We start from the raw sequence: 19,567 nt of genomic DNA, 5'->3' as shown, positions 1-19,567 counted from the left end.
ATCTTATGTATTTATATTATATAACGTGAAATGCATGTTCACCGTTCATGAGAATGCGTTATCTTCATATTAAAGAAAATGATTTGGATGAAGTGGCTTTTACCTGAGAAAATTCGTATAAGCTGTTTGAGGAAAAGAATGTAATTTGATATGTATATCCCATGGCTTACTTTGTCAATCCTTTCAGGATCCTCCTTGATCTTGTGATTACAGGAATTAATGGATATATAATCAAATATTTTATGAGAGCTTGCAATTTTATCCAATCCCTGCAATGTTTCCCCCAAATTGCCCAATTGGACACTCACTGCAATTGTCAGATGAACATATTTAATTGCTGTACCACTCATAAGGGAACTTGGTCTAATAAAATAAATGTGAACATTAATGCCTGAGGGACATATGCACTTTTTCTCAGGCAGGACATACTCCCAGGCTTTCCAAAAATGTTAACCTCACCAATTCATCTATAAATCTATAAGAACCAATTCTTACCTGTGTTTCTGACCCCTTGTTGCATTTTTCAAAGAACATCAGAACACCAACTGCACTTACAATGTTGTTGAGAAGTTTGAAGATAACGTTTTACTTTTAATGGAACTAGTTATGTAATGATTGTCAGTGAGTTCTTAAAACATGTTTATTCCTGCTGACTTACAAGTTGTAAACATTATCTTAATTTATCGCAAAATAACACAAAAATGAGGCAAATTAATATTTTTTTTTCAGAAAAGCCGCTGCAAATTCAGTATTGATGTTGCCTCTGCTGCGGAGGTTTGCAGAGTATGGTGCACAATAGGTCAAATGCAGCCACAGTATGAGGATATGCACACTAGAGAGCAGTCTGTTCCCTCTTTTTGCAGTCGTTGTGATCCTCCATCTCACTCTCACTTCCCCCCATCTCACACAACATACTGTTCATGTCAAAGGACCCAGGAAAAACAACATCTGTCAGTGCACTAATTTACACAATGAACACCAGAGGAAGAAGGATATATATACACCTCAAAATGGCCTTGTATTCAACAAACATTTTACATCACATGGAAACACAGTGAAGAATATTGTATGTGCAAATCTTCATTTAAGCTGCTGGATAATTTCTTCCATAATTCTGATACAATTTGGAATTGTATTTTGATTTAAGTATGCATGATGTTGATGATTGTTGCCTTTAGTGTGCTTGTTTCAGTAAAAAGAGACATCGAGCCTAAGAGTGAGAGGCAATGACAGGCATAGCTTTAGATCTTTGACACTCTGCTTTCTTTACTTGGATGGTGCACATATAGTGATGTAATATTATGGAATTATGCTATCCAATTGAATGTGATAGATCATTTGAATCTATTCTCAGATAGGCAATGGGAAGGGGAAAACACTACACTGATAGTGAGCCAACACAGTGAATGCTAAAACAACAAATATGAGTTAAAACAGAGAAGAGATCTAAAATTCAGACCATGGTTTTTACATTGGAGATGAGATGTATCTATCCCTTTGCCCCCTTTTTCTCATAGTTAATTTTTTTGGTTTGACACACTGCAAAGACATGGCTCTACAGGCGCAAAGACTGCGTCATTTGTCATTCATCCTTTCTGACAGGCTTCTCACGTACAAATGAATTTACTGTGAATAGCATTTCATTTATTTAAACATTTTTTTGTAGTTTACAAAAGAAATAGATTATCTTGTATAATTTTTTTCCACACTTGCACTTCTTCTTTTAACATATTTTACACAGACTTTTTATTTTTACATTTGTAATCCAACTTAAACATTTTTTTAAATATTTTAAATGCTTGTCAAATATTGTGTTTACCATAATACAAATGGTTTTTTTCTTCTTCTTTTGTGTGTCCCCAGTTTATTTGCAAACAACAATTAAATGTCCTGAAGTAAAAAGACACATTAAAGCTCAAATATCCACCCATGAGAGAAAATCCTCAGTGCCAACAATGTATCCTTCTGTGTTTCTTTAGAGCATCAACAGGTCCACGAGTCAGGTGCCACTTATTCCCTGTGGCCTAAAATCAGCAGTAGATAGTAGTAGCAGTAAATCCACCACAAAATAGTCGCATAAAGCACACTCCTTTCACATCACAGTGAGAAGCTATGTAAAAAGTGTCCAAAAAGATCCCTTTAATCCTTTGTCCCGCATTATTCCCCTCCCCAATGTATCCAAAAAAGTGATGTTACTGTATATCCAGATAATCACAGGTTAAGACTTACTCACAAAGCTGGGTCACACCTCACATTCCCGAGAAGGTTGCTGTTGGCAAGTGCAAGAGCCATATTCATTGATGATTACCAGAGCTCCTTCAATGTGGTTCGGTTTATAGTCAACATAGTACTCCGGTGTAGAAATTGCAGCCATCTGCTGCATGCTTTGCTTTTGCTTCTGCTTACGGCGTTGACTACTGAAGCATTGCCTCAATTGTCTTATTCCAGCTGGAAAACACTTCCATGCCACATACAGCATGAGCACAATGATGAGAAAGGAAAAGATGAGTGCCATGGTGCCAGTCACCACCTTGTGAATCTGCATGGTGCTCTCCAGGTCATCATGGCCCACCGTGACAGTGAAAGAACTGGTAACCACCTCGCTACCCTCACCCTCATAAGGGTTAGGAGTAAATGGGCCCTGAAAAACAGAACCACCCTGGGCCAGATCCCTTGTAGAGGTGTACAGGCCTGCTGTAGTTACCTCCATTTGGGGATCCTCACATAGGTGAAAAGCATAGACAGCATCCAACACATCCTCGCCCTGTGCAGTGTCGGGGCTTGAACACAGCAGGGAATTATCACGCTGGCCTCTGAAGGCACTCAGCCAAGAGGCCAAGGCACACACATTGCGACTGCACTCCCAGTCATTCCCTGCCAGGGTAATGCTGTCCAAAGATGACCACGAATCCAGGATGCGCTGTTCCACAGAGGTCAACCGATTGGAGTCTAGCATGAGCACCTTGAGGTTGGGTGCGCTCTCAAAAACATGTGGCTCCATGTACTCAATTTCATTGGCTGACAGGTCAATCTTCTCTAAAAAATGCCATGTCCAGTCCAGTGTGTTGACAACAACAGTGGCACGATTGTTGTGCATGTACAAGGTGCGTAAAGAGATGAGGCGAGGGAAGTGGGCTAGGTTGACTTTAACCAGCTCATTGTGCTCAAGATGCAACTCAGTCAATTTGAAGAGGCCAGCGAAGGAGTTTCGTGCCAGGCTCTGCAGTTGGTTGTATCCCAAGTCTAGAAACTGCATGCTCCGGCAGTCTTGAAAAATCCGCACTGGCACAAATTTGAGAGCATTGTAGCGCAAATGCAAATTGGTGAGCTTTCTAAGGCCGTGGAACAGGTCAGGCTCTAGTGTCTGCAGCCTGTTGTATGAGAGGTCCAGGATACGCAAGTTTGGGAGGGGCCTAAAGGTGCCATTTGGCAGACTTTCAATGCGGTTGCTGCTGAGGTCTAACTCCTTGACCCGTCTTAGCCTGTCAAATGCACCTTCCTCTACAATGTCAATGTTGTTGTGATCTAGGTAGAGCCAGGTGAGCTGTGACAGACCAACCAGTTGGCCTTCACGCAGCTCAGTCAAGTTGTTCTCTCTCATGGACAGGCCCATGGCGCTGCTCAGATTGCGGGGAATGTCTGTGAGGTTGAGCCCCTCGCAGTACAGCAGCTTACTGTCGCAGCGGCACAGCCTTGGACAAACCCCCTCAACCAAGGGAACCGTTCTTAGAAGTATTCCCAATAAACACAGGATCAACCCAGGGGGCTTCTTCAGTGGCCACTTTAAGTACAGTCCAATTAGAAGGAAATCCATTAGCATAAATATCCAGGGATGTATCTGAGAAAATGTCCATTGAACCACGCTGGATATTGTTTTTGCACCTATCACATCATATTTATCACATCATAATTAATCAATTAAAAAATGTATTTTGTTCCGTTTTTGTATTCTAGCTGCCAACAGTGATATTTTTATTTTGTTTAGTTTGTCAGCCAAGGGAATCCTGCTTAGAAATGCAAAAGGATTACGGGCAAATCTCTGTACTTATGTTTGATATCAAGCAGTGGGTGGAGAGTAACGGGAATGGAAAAAATAAAATTGTCCTCATTGATTGATCTTATTTTAAAAGATTCCTACTCACCACTATTCAAAAGCTGACAATCTCCATTCAGCGTCTCGCTTTGTGCCCCAACACTAATTATGTGCGAACTAAAAAAGACCCCACTGTGGTACAAATCCCCCCCCCCTCCCTTCTCTCTTTTCAGTGGACACCAGATCCTTGGCAGGCTTACAATGTCTTAGTTCTCCTCAAGTGAAAGAGCCAGAAAGAGAAGGATTCCAAGTAGCTTTCAGCTAGATGCTAGGAAGTGCAAGTCGCCCTGTCTGCATGCATGAGCTCTGTCTCTCTTGCTCCTCTGCAGTCCTCTGCTGCAATGATCAGAGGGACGAAGAGACAACCAGAGAGAGAAAAAAAAAAAGACCAATGAAAAATCTTTTTAAATATCTGTCTTGCTCTTTTCTCCTCCCCTTCCTGCTCAAGTTTTAGCAGATCTGTCAACACATATTATTGTCCATCTCTGGAAGCAAAAAGGGAGCAATCACTAACTTGTCAGGTATAAATCCATTCAAGCGGGTAATGATGCTTTCAGTGACGGATGCAGAAAAAAAAGCAGGATTTAAAGAGGTGAACCCTGTTCACTGTTGTCTTTTGTAACAGTATTCCTTGTCATCTCAGTGGTTCATCTCGGTTAAAAAGCCGCTTGCATCCCCTTGAAATGTTCCTCCACTTCCTTGCTCTCCGGGTGTTTTCTCAGCCAGCTGGAAGAGGCTGCTGAAGGCTGGTGCTGGTAGGCAGACAGGGGCGGTAAATGTGGGAAGCAAAGGAGCGCGCAATCCCTTGCAGCAGAGCAGTACACTGACAGCGCATGCAGAAGCACCTTCTGTTCACTGAGTGTCGTAAGCCACTCACACTTCAGAGTGCTCGCTCTCTTTCCCTCACTCTCTTGCTCTCTTTCCCTTGATCGCTCACTCACTTTTTCATGCTGCTCCCCTCCTCTTCCTCTCTCTCCCCTCTTTCCCCGTTGCTTTTCTGTTGCTGTGTTTTTCTCTGTGCCTGAGACATTTACATATTCAGAATGGGCTGAGCTTAAACCAGGAGCTTTAATGAATCCCCCCCCCCCTCTCTCTCTCTCTCGCTCTTGCTCTCTCTCTTCCTCTCTCGCTCTCCTCTCTCGCTCTCTCTCTCTCTTGCTCTCTGTCTCTCTCTCTGTATCTTGCTCTCTCTCTCTCTCCTCTCTTCCTCTTCCTCTCTCACTCTCCTTCTCTCTCTTGCTCTCTTTCTCTATCTTTCTCTCGCTCTCTTTCTCTCTCTCTCTCTCTCTGCCTCTCTCCTCTCCCTATCTCCCTTTCTCTCCGCCCCCCTCCTTCACTGACTGTAATGAATTGGGCCATATAATGTCTGCCTCCTTTGACGTTACTGTGAGAAAGCAGTTTTTTTATTTTAGAGTTGCAATTCAACATTTGTCCATTTATCCAAAGGGTGTCTTTTATTAGTTACAGCCATAGAACAGATTTTCCATTTGCATGTACTGTATATAACCATCAGATGAGTCCACATATATAAGACGAAAAAAAAAAGAACAAACAATTTTGCTGAATATTACATATTCACCCACAAGATCAACTAACTACAACTAACACAAAAGTAATTAATTTCAGTATTGAAACAATTTAAATGTGGTCATGTGTCTTTTGATTTCAAATATAACTTTGTGTAATCTCTGTCTATTGATATCCATACAGTGAGCCAATACTGGAAAATGACATTCTTCATTTGATCAAACTGTCCTGCAGCCAGGCATTCTATGTCATTGTCAATTATGGCTAGGCTATCCATTCTGAATACAGATGTAATTGCTTGCCACATTATATTAGCATTAAGCTATAACATAAACATTCTTCTCTGAAGGTCCGTTCTCCCCTTGCTTTGCATTTAACTAGAATCACTGTTAGCATTGTCATCTTCTCTTTCATTAATTTTCAGAAACAATGAACTGTGACACCGCCTTACATTCCTCATGTGGCCAAGTTTTTTACCATCTGATTATCTTTTCCTCACTGAGGTCATTGCATTCCTACCAACAGAGTGACCGTGATTGGTCCAACGGCCGCCACCGCACCCGAACAACGCTTAGACTCTCCTAGATGAATTAGATGTAAGATTTGGTGTAGATTTTGTTGTTGTTGGTTGTAGTTTAATCACTGAACACATGTACAGATATGTTATTTGATTCCATAAGCAAGTAATGCCGACCGGGTTTGTGCCAATGTATTGCTAAATGCTGTTTTAGGCACCAAGTCAGAAACGTTTCCATGAATGTTAAGCATTGTAAAAAAAAAAAAAAAAAAGCTACTACATTTGTGGGGTCCAAAGGTATTTTGTTTGTTTGACAGACAAATATCTCTCTCATCAATACTCAATAATCAGTCTCTTATCAAAGTATATTTTTTCTTGTCCTAAACATGTTCTTTTTATTCTTAACTTCTTTAGCTTCTTAACAAAAGCAGTTAAACACACATCTCCATGCTGCAAACGTGCGTTTCGGCCTCTTCTGATCTTTTTGTGATGTTTTAACTGGCATCAGTTGTGCACGTCTATAAAAAAAAGCAAATGTGTTTCCTGGCTAAATGGATTGTCTAGCTGCATCTAGTGGAACATAGGTAAGCCTGAAAATGGGGTGGGAGTTTGGCTCGTTCTTTAATTACAATAATTATACCAAGGAACCACAACTAACTAACAGCCCTGTACTTTGTTCTAGACCTGTGTGGCACTCGACAGTTTAATTTGTAATGCTGTATCTGCCACTAGGGACTTAACAACACTCACAGGAAAGGTCTTAACGTTTATGTTACAGTTACAGAACTGACAACTACTGCACTGATGCACTTTAATTGAAACCAAATAAAAAATAAATACATTCAAACGTGATTTTCTTTAGTTTTTAGCCCCACTTTTCCTTGTTTAATACACTGTTCTGGGAATTTCCTTTTGAGAATTCATTCGGTGTTCACAGACACATCAAAACTCTAAATGTAAACATGGTTAATTCAGTTTTAACTGAAACTATTGTGTCTTCAGATCTGATCCAAACGTTTAATTCCAACATGATCATTGAAGTACTTAGTGAAGGTATGCCAGCGACAAGATATATTGAGCACCAAAAGGAAACAAGGAAAATTGTCCTTTACATGATCTGGACATCTTGAAGTTGGAATCATCTTTGCTTCACTTTTGCTATATTCCCTCTTAGCTGTAATGGATGACTACACCATCAGCTAATGACTTGGTGCGCTTTAATGACTTGAAACAGCGAACAGGAGATCAGAGTATGCAGACCATCACTTTTAAGACTTTAAGAGCTTTGGCTCTCTGCTTTGGAGTTAAGGTCAGCACAAGTGTGAGTGAGAGTGTGTGTCTGTGGATGTGTGGGTGAAACACACATGCCAACCCACACACTCACATGATGACAGTTATATAAACAGATACATCCCTATTACAGATTGGTGGCTGATAGGGATATGGATTTTTTTTTTGAATGAATAACCTTTGAGTAACCTTGATTTTTTTTTCTGTCAGCATTAATCATCTGCCTTCTGTTAAGAGTTTATCTTCAAATGTTATATGTTTCATTTCAAACAATAAACAAAGATGTCAACAAAATCATTCAGGATCTTTCAGCATGTTGCTGTAGCTTTGTTTGGTAAATAAAATGATCGTATTATTGCTATAAAAGTAAAGCAGTAGCAAAATGATATGGTGATCGCAGCAAGCAGTTGGCACCTAATAATGATTTTGAGCTTTCACCACAACGTTTTGCATCATTTCCTGACTAATCACGACTCGACCCTCTGAGTTCCAAGTCATTTTGGAGCTTGTGTTGCCCCTGTCATATTATTATTCACTGGTAGCTCATTTTTCACTCTATCTGCAAGTGTGACATCTCAAATTAATAAGCACAACTATGGGCAGACGTATGAATAGTCTTTTAAGCAGTATGACAAAGTCATCATGGCATAAAACCTAAAAAATGAAAAACCAAAGTTTGAATTATACATTTATTTTTTTAAAATATAAAAACAAGTGATAGTAAGGGAAGTGAAAGCGCGCAAGCAGATCATATCATACTACTGTTTCATATTGTAATTGTTTTTTGCTGAAATCTTTTGTTTGTGTGTGTGTGTGTGTGTGTGTGTGTGTGTGTGTGTGTGTGTGTGTGTGTGTGTGTGTGTGTGTGTGTGTGTGTGTGTGTGTGTGTGTGTGTGTGTGCGCGCGCGCGCGCGCTCGCGCTGTGCAAAGACACTTGCGTTGGGTTTTGCACTGCGCTGGGTGCGAGATAGGGTCCCAAATGTTTAAGTTCAAGTACTTTTTCTTGATGATACATACAGACTTTTACTTCAGTAACATTGTAGTAACATTGTAAATGCAGAACCTTTACTGTAACAGAGTATTTTTACAGTGTAGTATTTGTACTTTTAATGAGGTAAAGGATCTGTATACTTCTACCACTAGGCTGCGCTGTGTTTTGGTGCTTAGGCTTGCAGTCTCAGTCAAGGATTGGAAGATTTTTCATCAGATGACCATTACTCACAGGAAGCAACGCTTTGTATCTTTTTGTAGGGAAAACACGTAGAACGTTATGCATATTACAGCTTCTTGATCATGCAACGGTTGATTTAGTTTTGGAGCTTTTTAACACAATTTTGTCAAATTTTGACGAGATGCATTCAAGGCGGTTGGAATTTTTTGAATCTGACAAACAATTCTCTTTTTTCAGCTTCTTTCTAGGGTAAGGGTTTTTTTCTTTTGTTAAACAAAACCTGCTTTTTCAAACCCGCCAGCAGTTTTTGGGGTTAGGAGGGCTAAGGGTAATTCACGTTTTACATTCAGATTATTTGTGTCTATTGACAATAAGGAATGCTTTAAGATTTGAGTATGCGTTGTTATGTGTATAATTTGATTTTTATTTTATTTTATCCATCCAGTGGTGCTGCACTGCTGGCAGTTGGGGATCAATCTTGAAACAAGAACATTTCAATTAAGTAAAGTAAAATAGTATATTTGAAAAACAAATTTAGTCACCATTGCTAGTGGGTAGTGCAATTACCAGAACATGATGCTTCACTGGCTTCTCATGTGACCAGTTCTTTACCTGTTTTAGGAAAGAGAACATTGTGCAGCACCCCTCAACATGTTATGCTATGTCTGACTGGCTTTCAGAAGATAAGCAGTCATTGGTCTAGAGTTTAGTTTGTGACAATGTTGGTCTGGACTTTTGTAAGAATAAGTTGTTGTTGTTGGTGTGTGTGTGTGTGTGTGTGTGTGTGTGTGTGTGTGTGTGTGTGTGTGTGTGTGTGTGTGTGTGTGTGTGATAGTGGTAGTGGTAGGTTTGATAGTTTTTATGATAAAATGGCTAGAGGTTGTGGTGTATTGTCAGCGGAATTTATTCGAGGGATCAAATGAGACTCAAAATTATCAGCATCTATGATTACAAGCACATTTTTTAAATCATTTATTGAATAAGAGGAGGCCTGACTGTGTGAGACCAACAAAACAAGGCAGATGATGACTAATTGGCCCACTGCAGAGATAATGTTGATGGGCAGCTGGGAAAGGATTGTGGTGGGGGTCGATGCAGACACTTACGCCATAGAGTGTCTGTCAGTGGTGTGGTGAGGAAACAGCAAGAGATGATTCTGCATCCGCAATTTAGTGCAACCTCCAGGAGATAGAGTTTGAAAGGGTCAAATAAGTAGACAGAGAGTTAACATTGAGCTTATTCATTCCAGTTTTACTGCTTATTTTCTATCTTCTTTGGTACTTTAAATTACATAATGCTATTATATAATCAGCAACTGAGGATGAACTGAGGAACGGAGAAAATGTACTCAAAGATAAATTGAGATAGCCGTGGGCATTTCTAATTATTACCATCATAGCCTTATCTCAGAGATATATCAACTTCAGAAGTGGGAAGACAGTTCCCCAGTAAAGGTTTGTGTTATTGTACACCCTGCGTTTCCGACACAGTGTATCAAATAAGATCTCTATCTTCCAATGATATTAAAGGAGTTATACTAACTGCGACTGTGGTAAACCCAATGGGAAAACATACCATAGTAACATTCACTGGAGCATGTGACAGGTGGAACATGGGTGCCACCATGGGTTACAACTCCTTGAAGCACGTTTTATGTGTTTTAAAGTTTGCTTCAGTAAAAAGCGTTAACTGCTCGAATTTAAAAAAAATCAACATAGCGTATCATCATGATTTGCCCATGTAGAAGGCTTTTGAGGTAGGTGAGTATTTGTTTTTTATAGGATTTATAGAGCAAGATGGATAGCAAGCCTGGCAAAGCTCTGATATTTGAGGTGATGTGAACATGATAATCTGCATATCTACTGTATATATCAAGAAAGAAAGAAATAATTAAGAATCTCTCTTAAAAGGCCAACAGGGGTAAAGTAAAGAGAGTGTGTATCACCGTTGGTAGGACATAAAGTGTGTGTCCAGTAAATCTGTGGGTAGCTTTTGAAAGCAGCATGATCTTAAATTATCTCTAATTTTAGGTTTCTCCTACCACAAAAATGCACTGTGTAAATCGGCCAGTCATGCTAAAACATTTTTCAACTTTCTTTATTGAACACAAGCCAGCCACAACATGATTAAAACTTGAACTAAATGTTTGTGCTGTTTTTTATGCCCTCCTATATATCTGAGACTGCTTGACTAGTTTTTGCCTGGACCTTTTTCAATGCAACACTTTCACTTTTAGTTTGAACAGCAAAGCTTTCAGTGTGGTATGAGTAAAAAACAAAAAAGTACAACAAAGCAATGGCGACATTCCTTGACATAGTCTAAAAATCACACTGTCCATGTTGCTACAACATAGTTTTGAGTTGTCCTCTTGTTTCTGTATTTTAAGTGTGTGACATATTGTAAAACATACAGGCATTTCCAGGAATTAGTAGTTTTTTTATTAGTTTTTACAATGTGAAAATGGAAATGTGAAAATACTTTTTTACTTTTACAGTGTTCTTTGGCTTTCTCACAAATTACTTGATAACTCTCCTTAACACCCCTTAATATTTAGTATTAATCAAGATTCTGGAGGCTTGGCTTCTTCTTTATCGCCCAGTTTCAGTTATCATTTGTTCACTGAATTTTTTTTCTCCTGCTTCAAGCGTCTTACTTCAAGGTTTGATGAATTGCTTGTGCTTTCAGGAACGCTCCCTTCCATACCACAGATGTAAGCTGCTTGGTGCACTTGCGGCCTCCCTTTTGCCTTGAACATGTTGTCCTTCATTTCATTGACCTGTTGCTTTGCCCATAGAACGGCTCCTTACTCCTAGCGCTGTTCTGTAAACTGTGGTGTTCAAACATTGAAGGTGGGTGGCTAAATCTGACAGTCAGCCCCATTCTAATGTTAGGTTAAAGAGTAACTTTGCCTTTTAAAACTCCTCTGAGCTCCAGTAGCATTATTTGCTATTTGAAGTAATTGGCTTGTTGCATTGACTAGCATGTATTCCTAATAAAGTTTTACTGAGTATATATTGGGAAATGCGGGATAAAAAGGTCACAGCTTAGCCTAGAGAGAATGGAAGAACAAACGTGCAAGTACAAGTGGTACTAGAAAAAGACAAAGACTGAACATTTGTAAGCAAGCATGGAGTTCTAATCAAAGGATGAGGAATGCAAAAAATACAGATAGATAACTGACTGACACGATCTATATAGACCAATGAGTGTGTGAGTGAGCTAGTCAAATATTCTATTTGTAAGGCAGACTAACAAAGCACAGTGTCAGTAGACAAAAACATGTAAACAAAATACACAAAATACATATGTAGTGCACCATGTATCAGTTATTGTGACACTGGTGAAAGTACTAATTTTGAGTAAGTAATATAATTTTATTTCTGATCATAATATTGAACAGTAGAAACAAAACTTGCAGTCTAATTTGGTTAATAGGAAATTAAGGTTAAATGGAAAGATCGGTAGATAGATGAGAGCTTTGACTGCACCACAACAGTCTGATACTACATCACCATTAATGTTGATGTTGCAACCATTTTGATTTCCTTCTCCATCATATCCTCTCTTGTTAACAAGACCCCGAGATATTTGAACTCACTTGGGGCAAAGGTTCAATCACCGCAACCCACCGTTTCTAAGGTCACCAAACCATACAATATCCTCTCTTTCTGACTTTTAGATACACTAGTTGTCTGGAAATGTGTTACCTGTCGGCTGGAGCCCGGCCGATATATCGGCGGGCCTATATTATCGGCCGATATTAGGCATTTTCCCATCTGTTGGTATCAGCATTCATAATGGGCGATTTAAAATATTTTAAAATATTCATTCATCAGAATCATTTATAATGACAAATAAATAATTCTGAGGAATGAAAAACTTAAAAATAAAAACGGACTCTTAAACATGTTAAAAGCGTTGGTGTTGTATATTTCATCCACCAGAGGGCGCTTTACAATGTCCCCGTTGGCAACACTGATTGATGTTGTTTTGTTTTATTTAAAATACAAAATAAGTTTGTATTTGTATGCCTTGTACATATGGTATACATATTTATCAGAACTTTAATATGTTTTGATGTTCCTCTGTAATTACAAATAAGTAATGTTAGGGAAATCTGTTTCTGTTTTGTAACACGTTTCTGGATTTTTAAAAAATATATACTGTATATCGGCCAACGTATCGGCATGTTGGATTTTTAAATAACCAAATATTTGTATCGGTATTGGCCTTAAAAATCCTTTATCGGTCTGGCTCTATTGTCTACGCCTTTTGGCCCTACATTAATGCTTTGTTACATTTGTTAGGAATAGTTTAAATAATAATAATAGCTATCACAGACATTATATCTTATGTGCTTACAAATAGAAATAGTGAGAGAACTAGTAATAATAAAGGTTTGTGTGTTGTTTTGTTTGTTGGAAGAAACTCAACAGTGGAACCGTGTGTGTATATTTGTGTGCCTGTGAAAGAAGGAATTAATGTGGGTCTAAATCGCTTCCAGCTGTGTCCAAAGCGAAGTGTTGAAAAGCAGAGAGAGAGACAGTGATTTTGCCATGTCACTATACACAGCAGTCATACTCTCGGTGTTAGACATGCTTTTATATTGTAACAAGATCAGAATTCTTCACCCGCCACCACGGCTGGTAGCTACCTACCGTTTTTTCACCCAGATCTGGCGGTTTGTGTGCAGGGTTTTTGCTATATACAGTATTTAATTGAATTACATGTTTTGACATTTTTTTCTTGGTGTGTGTCTTTATGGATTTAAGTTCTGGCTGTAGTGTTTTTGGCTTCAGAGACTACTTCAAACAGCGGCTGTGACTCGGCTCTGTCTGCCAAAAGAACTTTGTTCTGCTGACAGATGACGCAGAAATCCCACTGAGAGCCACCAAGCCCATTTTCAAAATCCAGCTCTCTCCAACATGCCCTCACTTTTGATAGCCCTGACTACCCTGGCCTATTGCCTCATCCAGAGCCAAACAAGCCTCTACATCCTTCATGTGTCCACTAGCCTCTCTCATGTTGGGATGAAGCTGAGAAAAATATAGCGAACAGAGGCATCTCTGATGCAAAAGGCTGAAACACTTGTAAATTTGGACCAAAAATTACTTGTGCCGTCATCCCTAGTGTCCCTACTGCAAAGTAAGTTAAGAGCCCTGGCCTAGAACTCTGAATACATCTCCATTAGAGAGTAGTGGGATAAAAGACAGACCCACAGGAGTGTTTTTTATAATTGGTAATACAACCCACAGGAGCGTTGTGAAAAGTTTGCAGTTCAGTAAGGTTAGTCACAGTAACTACTTGGTTATATTAGGCTCCAAAACTACTTAGTTAAGTTTAGTTAAATATCGTGGTTTGGGTTCAAATCAGGCTTTACTGATGCTTACTTTTGCAGATGTTTCACCTTGATTGTGATAATTAGTTGCATGTTGTCCAAAAACAGGATGACACCTAAATTCATTAAAAACGCTGCAAGGGTTGACCCAGGTCTTTTGACTTTAGAATGAACCCAACGACAAATTAATCATTTCACTCTTCAGACTGACCTAAAAACAAACACATAAAATTCAGTATATCACTGCAATTTGATCAAATTCAAATTTGATATAAAAAATAAACGGCAGATTCCAGAAGTCCAGTGTGAAAGCTCATTGCTTTTACCAAATAAATGAAAACTGTAATTGGTAACTTAACCTTGTTATATGAATTAATATGTCATATTTGTTACTGAACATATATTAATTATTATGAGATTATCTTAACTAGGACCTTATAACAAAATATCTCAAAACTAGGATGTAATAAACACAAGTTTCATCATTATTTTTTAGGTTTTATAAAACAACTCCAAAATGAGCTCACCTAATTGAGTTAGGTTTTTTTACCTACTTTTATTTACTCCTTGGTTTGAGATATTTTTACCCAAATGCACTTCCATAAACTCTTCCTTCTTCTCCTCCATTGACTTTTCATAATGTTACAGTTGCGTGTCAGATGATGTACATTTCACTAGACAATCGGCCACCATGTATATCGTACATGACTTCCTTATGCCCTATCATAGACCTTTTCATGGAAGGGATTTTGACATTTCACAGTAGGAAATAATAAAATGAACAAAGGCAGAATTCCATGTAGCTGCTTGAATTTCAGGGCGCTAGCATTGTGCATGCTGGGACATTTGAATAGAACAGAGTCACGGTCACTGTTAAATTAACACAGGTGCTTGAAACAACACAGACTAAAATTAAAACAACAATAAATACAATTTTGAGAATTTTGCAAGACAAAAAAATAAAATAAAAAAATATAGTTTTAAAAATCAATAAATAAAAGTTAATAGGATTAAATAAATAAACACCAGGGATAAAAAATACTGTAAATACCAAGCTTACTATTCAAATATCCAGAAGCATTGAGTTCCACGATTTAGGGGTATAACACAAGGAAGGCACTCACCGGCAGAGGTGGGTAGAGTAGCCAAAAATTGTACTCAAGTAAAAGTACTGTTACTTCAGAATAATTTGTCTCAAGTAAAAGTAAAAGTAGTCATCCAAATAATTACTTGAGTAAGAGTAAAAAAGTACTTGATGAAAAAACTACTCAAGTAGTGAGTAACTGTTGAGTAACGTCTGATTTATTTCTCAACACAAGCATCAATCAGACACAAAAATGCAAAATAATCATCTTTAGGCAAATTAGAGTTCATCCAATCAATAAAATAAATTAAAATTAATTTATTAATTACAAATTAGCTTACTTGAGAGAGACTTGTCACATCAAATTTGGATGGTTACTGCATGTGTAAAACATTCTGTATGTAACCTAAAATACAAACATCACCTCTCCACAGCAAAAACTACAACTACCGCTACGTCTCCTCAGTTAGATGTTGAGTTTTTGAACGCTCACGTGTCCGTTTGTTTGGTCGACACAGAAGACGCCACATAACGGAGCTGCTGTTTCGCACTTTTCCTAAAAGGTAACCATGCTTTCACTATGAGGCCGAGGGGGGGGGTGGTCATCCTGGTCTGCGTTGCCTTGGCGACTTTTGATTCTGCGTCTTTGCTTTGCTACGACTCTAAAGCTAACCTCTTTATATGTCTATGGGCTAACCTGTCCCGCTGCTGAAACGAGTGTGGTCACGTGACTGCACAACGACATGTGTTTGGTGAAGCACAGTCACGTGGCAGAGCCTTCAGCGGAAGACTCTCTCTCTCTGTCAAAATAAAACATTAAAATGAGACGTAAGCGGGGGTAAAAACAATGAAGCGTAGTAACGAGTAACGAGCTCATTGTAGCCAAATGTAGCGGAGTAAGAGTACAGTTTATTTTTCCCAAATCTACTCAAGTAAAAGTAAAAGTATAGTGATTTAAAAGTACTCCTAGAAGTACAATTTTTTCGAAAAGTACTCAAGTAACTGTAACGGAGTAAATGTAACTCGTTACTACCCACCTCTGCTCACCGGTACTTTTATGGAACACATGAGGAACATTTTAGAAAGGACCTTGGTGATCCCACTGGAACATAAAATGACATAAAATCTCTGATATAGGGAGACTTAAGGTAATTTAAAGCTTTGTAAACAAGTAAAAGAATGGTTGTAAAGTGTAGGGTAGGTCGAAGGCATGTCCATAGGTGACTAAACCATTAAAGTGACTCTACAATCGTGCATTGAAAATATTGGGCAAAAGGCCAACCACATCACATCATTGTCATATCCAAAGAGATCTGAACAATATTTGACAGCTACCTTGCATTTGCAAATTCCAATCTCATATGGAAGTGCTTACATGAACAGGCACCTCAGGCTCTCTGTGACATGGTGCAACCATTACATGCCAGTGGATTGTCCAGTAGATACATAATTGCAGGGAACTGTAAAATACTTTTCAGATCAACTTCCTTTGGCCAGACAATATTCTCTATTAAGGGAGCTAAGGCATGGAATGAGTTGCCCATTGAGCTGAAAGCAATTTCTTCTTAAGCCTTATAAAATTAAGCTTAAGTAGTTTGTAATTGATAATCAGACCTGTAATAAAAGATAGGGGTGGGGTGGTGTGTGGGCGCGGGGGTGGGTACGGATGTAGGTGTCTTGTATGTGTATGTTCTTTATGTATGTTAATTATGGCAATGTTTAATGTTTGTTTTCAATACTGTTTAAAAGCCCTTCTAGGGACGGAAATTGGAAATCAGCAATAGCTGTGATGCTCTACAGTGGAGATTTGTTGCACAAATGTTTATGTTTAAGCATCTGTCCTCATTAATAATTAACATAAATTTAAAAAAAGAACTCTATGACATTTCATTTTAATTCACTGTTTCACCATAAGAGTCCACGGATAAAAAAAAAAAAAAAAGGGTGGGAGGCCAACCAGAAAATTTTAAATTCTACCAACACTGTTCTTTTTAGATTTCCTCATTCAAACAAGACACATGTAAATGTGCCAGATTTAGCCATACAGGCTAATTTTCATCTGCAGTCCAACTCATCTTGCTTGGATTGTGTGTATAATGAATATAAATTAGGTCACACATATATACTGGGTGTGTGCATACACACATATATATATATATATATATATATATATATATATATATATATATATATATATATATATATATATATATATATATATATATATATATATATATATATACATATATAACAAAGTGTAGACACAGAGTGTAAATTGTAATGGTCCCCATTGGGGATCAATAAACAGATTAAAATTTAAAAAAAAAGAGAGAGAGAAACTGCTGAATGCCTCATCCTCTCTTCATACACACAAACATGTTTGATAAACATACTCAGAATTTTTGTTTCCAAACCCTGAGGTATAGTGTATTTTTTTGTACCAGTAAGGTGTTATTCCTCCCAGCTCATCAAACTAGCAAAGCTGTGTAAATACAGAACTGTGCCCCCAGCGTGATGTATGCCCAGCTACAGTATACTAGAGGGGGAAAATGCAGTCAGTGTCATTTCACAATAAAAAACACTTGTGTTGAAGGTAGGCTATATGTCGCCCGGTGTAACAGTGTTGCTTTTTCGTATGTTTTTAATGGGTTTTGAGTGACAGTGGAGTTTGGTTGAACAGAAGCATATGTAGTGTCAGGCTCTGGCTACACAGACTATTTTCTACGATAAATTAATTTCTCTTAGTCTGCTGAGAATTGTGGTAAGTCTTGATGGGAATTGTTGATAATAATGAAAAAGCTCAAATAATGCCGCTTTGCCACATGCAACATAAAGAAGCATCACATTGGCAGAAGACTCCATTCGAATGGAATTCAATAGTTAGGTTAATTTCTATATCACTTGATAAAATTGCACTAACACACTTATCAGCTTAGTAGTTAAATAATCTGCAATCTGATACTCAAGTATGCGAGAGTGCTTGGATTTGTGTGGTTGGTGACACGTGTGTGTTTGTGTGCATATGCTTGCATGTTACTTCAATGTGTTAAGTTACTTGGTATTTCTTCTCAAAACAGTTAATACACAGACCTCATTCTTTACTCTACTCTTATAATATAGAAAGGTGAAATCATTCATATACCTTTGAGCAAAATTGAAATAAACGTTATAGTAAGTGGAATCCAGAAGAAATGTAAGGCTATGTCACACTCCTGCTAATTGTAGCCTGTTGGCTGTATTTAGTCAAGGTAGCATCTAATATAATTGTTGCAGAGATCAATCTGTCATGTCTATACATAGTAACAGTGCAACACAAGAACTGTGCAGTAGCATAGTAGATGTCATTGCAGTACACAAATCTCTGGCACACCTAATTCAGTACTAAAGAGGGATGTCCTTTGTATTCAGAGGGGGAATCCCCACAACTAACCTTTATAATGACTTAAGCAGGTTGTTAAAGTTGTACTTTATTATTCCTCATGGGGTCCTCAGCTCCCGTCCTTTGAACAGGGCCTAGGTCACAGGCAATGAAAGGATGTGTGTGATGAAACTGGGCTACCTATACAAAACCTATGCACAAAGGGAGGACATCCGACTGAGCCATTGTTGTTTGAGCTTTTCATTCACAGATCACAGTATTCATTGTCTTACATTGCCAGATCTATATCAGCACTGGAGTATGGTCTGGCCTCACTACCTCATCTGGGAAACACTCTGGCTGGGTGTGCATTTCAATCTTTATCCCAGCTAGGTACATCTGTTGTGTCAGACTAGAGTGTTGGAAAAACAGTTGGTGTACATTCATAATGCAGGTATGTTTTACTGGCACTTTAGAATTGAGCTGTGATATTTACATCCCATTGTAATGTCTTTAGGGCATTTCAGTGGCTAGTGTGCATATTTGTTGGCAGCTGGTGTTTGTTTACATATGGGGCAAATTACACCAGTGCTGTTTTGGGGCACAGTTGACTGTAGATGTTTTACTGAAAATATGCAATGTACCAATATATAACCTGAGACAAACTGAATAGAGCAAAACAATTGCAGAATACAGGGTCAATGCATGAGTTTGACGGATGTTTTTTGAAGTACATGTACAGTAACTGGTGCATCAAAATGCATTGTAGAGTCTTTTCTGCTAGTATAGTCAAAGTTTATCCTTGGCAAGGCATTTCATTTTAATTGTAGTTTTGTACAAATAAACGTATTTGAGTGTAGAGTTGCTGTGTCCTGTTTTATCATTAGTAATATTCACTAACTAGTTCCCTCTTAAACAAATGTAGTGTAAATTATAAAGTTAAATCAACAAAATATCAAATACAGTGCTTGGCTGCATTTTCTCGGCATGCAAGGCAAATTTTGCCTGACTTTGACTGTTTCTGTGGTTGGGTGTTTTGTGTTTCATTACAGCTGATGAATGTGTGTGTGTGTGTGTGTGTTTGTGTGTGTGTGTGTGTGTGTTTGTTTGTTTAAAGGGTAACTATCGTTATTTTTCAACCTGGGCCAATGCGTTTGTGTCTAGATTGATGTGACCAGAAATCTTTGAA

General features: G+C 38.4%; 2 protein-coding genes across 3 annotated transcripts in view; one reads left to right on the top strand and one right to left on the bottom strand.

Moving 5' to 3' along the window:
• The window catches only part of ctnna2 (catenin (cadherin-associated protein), alpha 2), a 300,512-nt gene that overhangs the window by 179,785 nt on the left and 101,160 nt on the right, over positions 1–19,567 (top strand). The window contains exon 1 of one of the 2 annotated variants that reach the window (XM_034887433.1): positions 19,114–19,119. The exons of the other annotated variant lie outside the window; for it this stretch is intronic. The gene's annotated coding sequence lies outside the window, so the exon portion shown is untranslated. Of the gene's footprint in view, positions 1–19,113; positions 19,120–19,567 lie in introns of those variants that run through there. 2 annotated transcript variants of the gene reach the window in all.
• On the bottom strand, positions 627–5,138 carry lrrtm1 (leucine rich repeat transmembrane neuronal 1). The gene has a single exon (XM_034887448.1). The coding sequence runs from the start codon at positions 3,818–3,820 to the stop codon at positions 2,243–2,245; it is 1,578 nt and encodes a 525-aa protein (XP_034743339.1). The 5' UTR covers positions 3,821–5,138; the 3' UTR covers positions 627–2,242.

Source organism: Etheostoma cragini, chromosome 2 (genome assembly GCF_013103735.1).
Source record: "Etheostoma cragini isolate CJK2018 chromosome 2, CSU_Ecrag_1.0, whole genome shotgun sequence".
Taxonomy (NCBI): domain Eukaryota; kingdom Metazoa; phylum Chordata; class Actinopteri; order Perciformes; family Percidae; genus Etheostoma; species Etheostoma cragini.
Note: the sequence above shows the minus strand (reverse complement) of the source record. Positions and strands in the feature narration are given on the sequence as shown.

Coding starts and splice junctions, on each gene's coding strand:
- lrrtm1 (XM_034887448.1), bottom strand. CDS start 3,820: ATGCTAATGGATTTCCTTCTAATTGGACTGTACTTAAAGTGGCCACTG.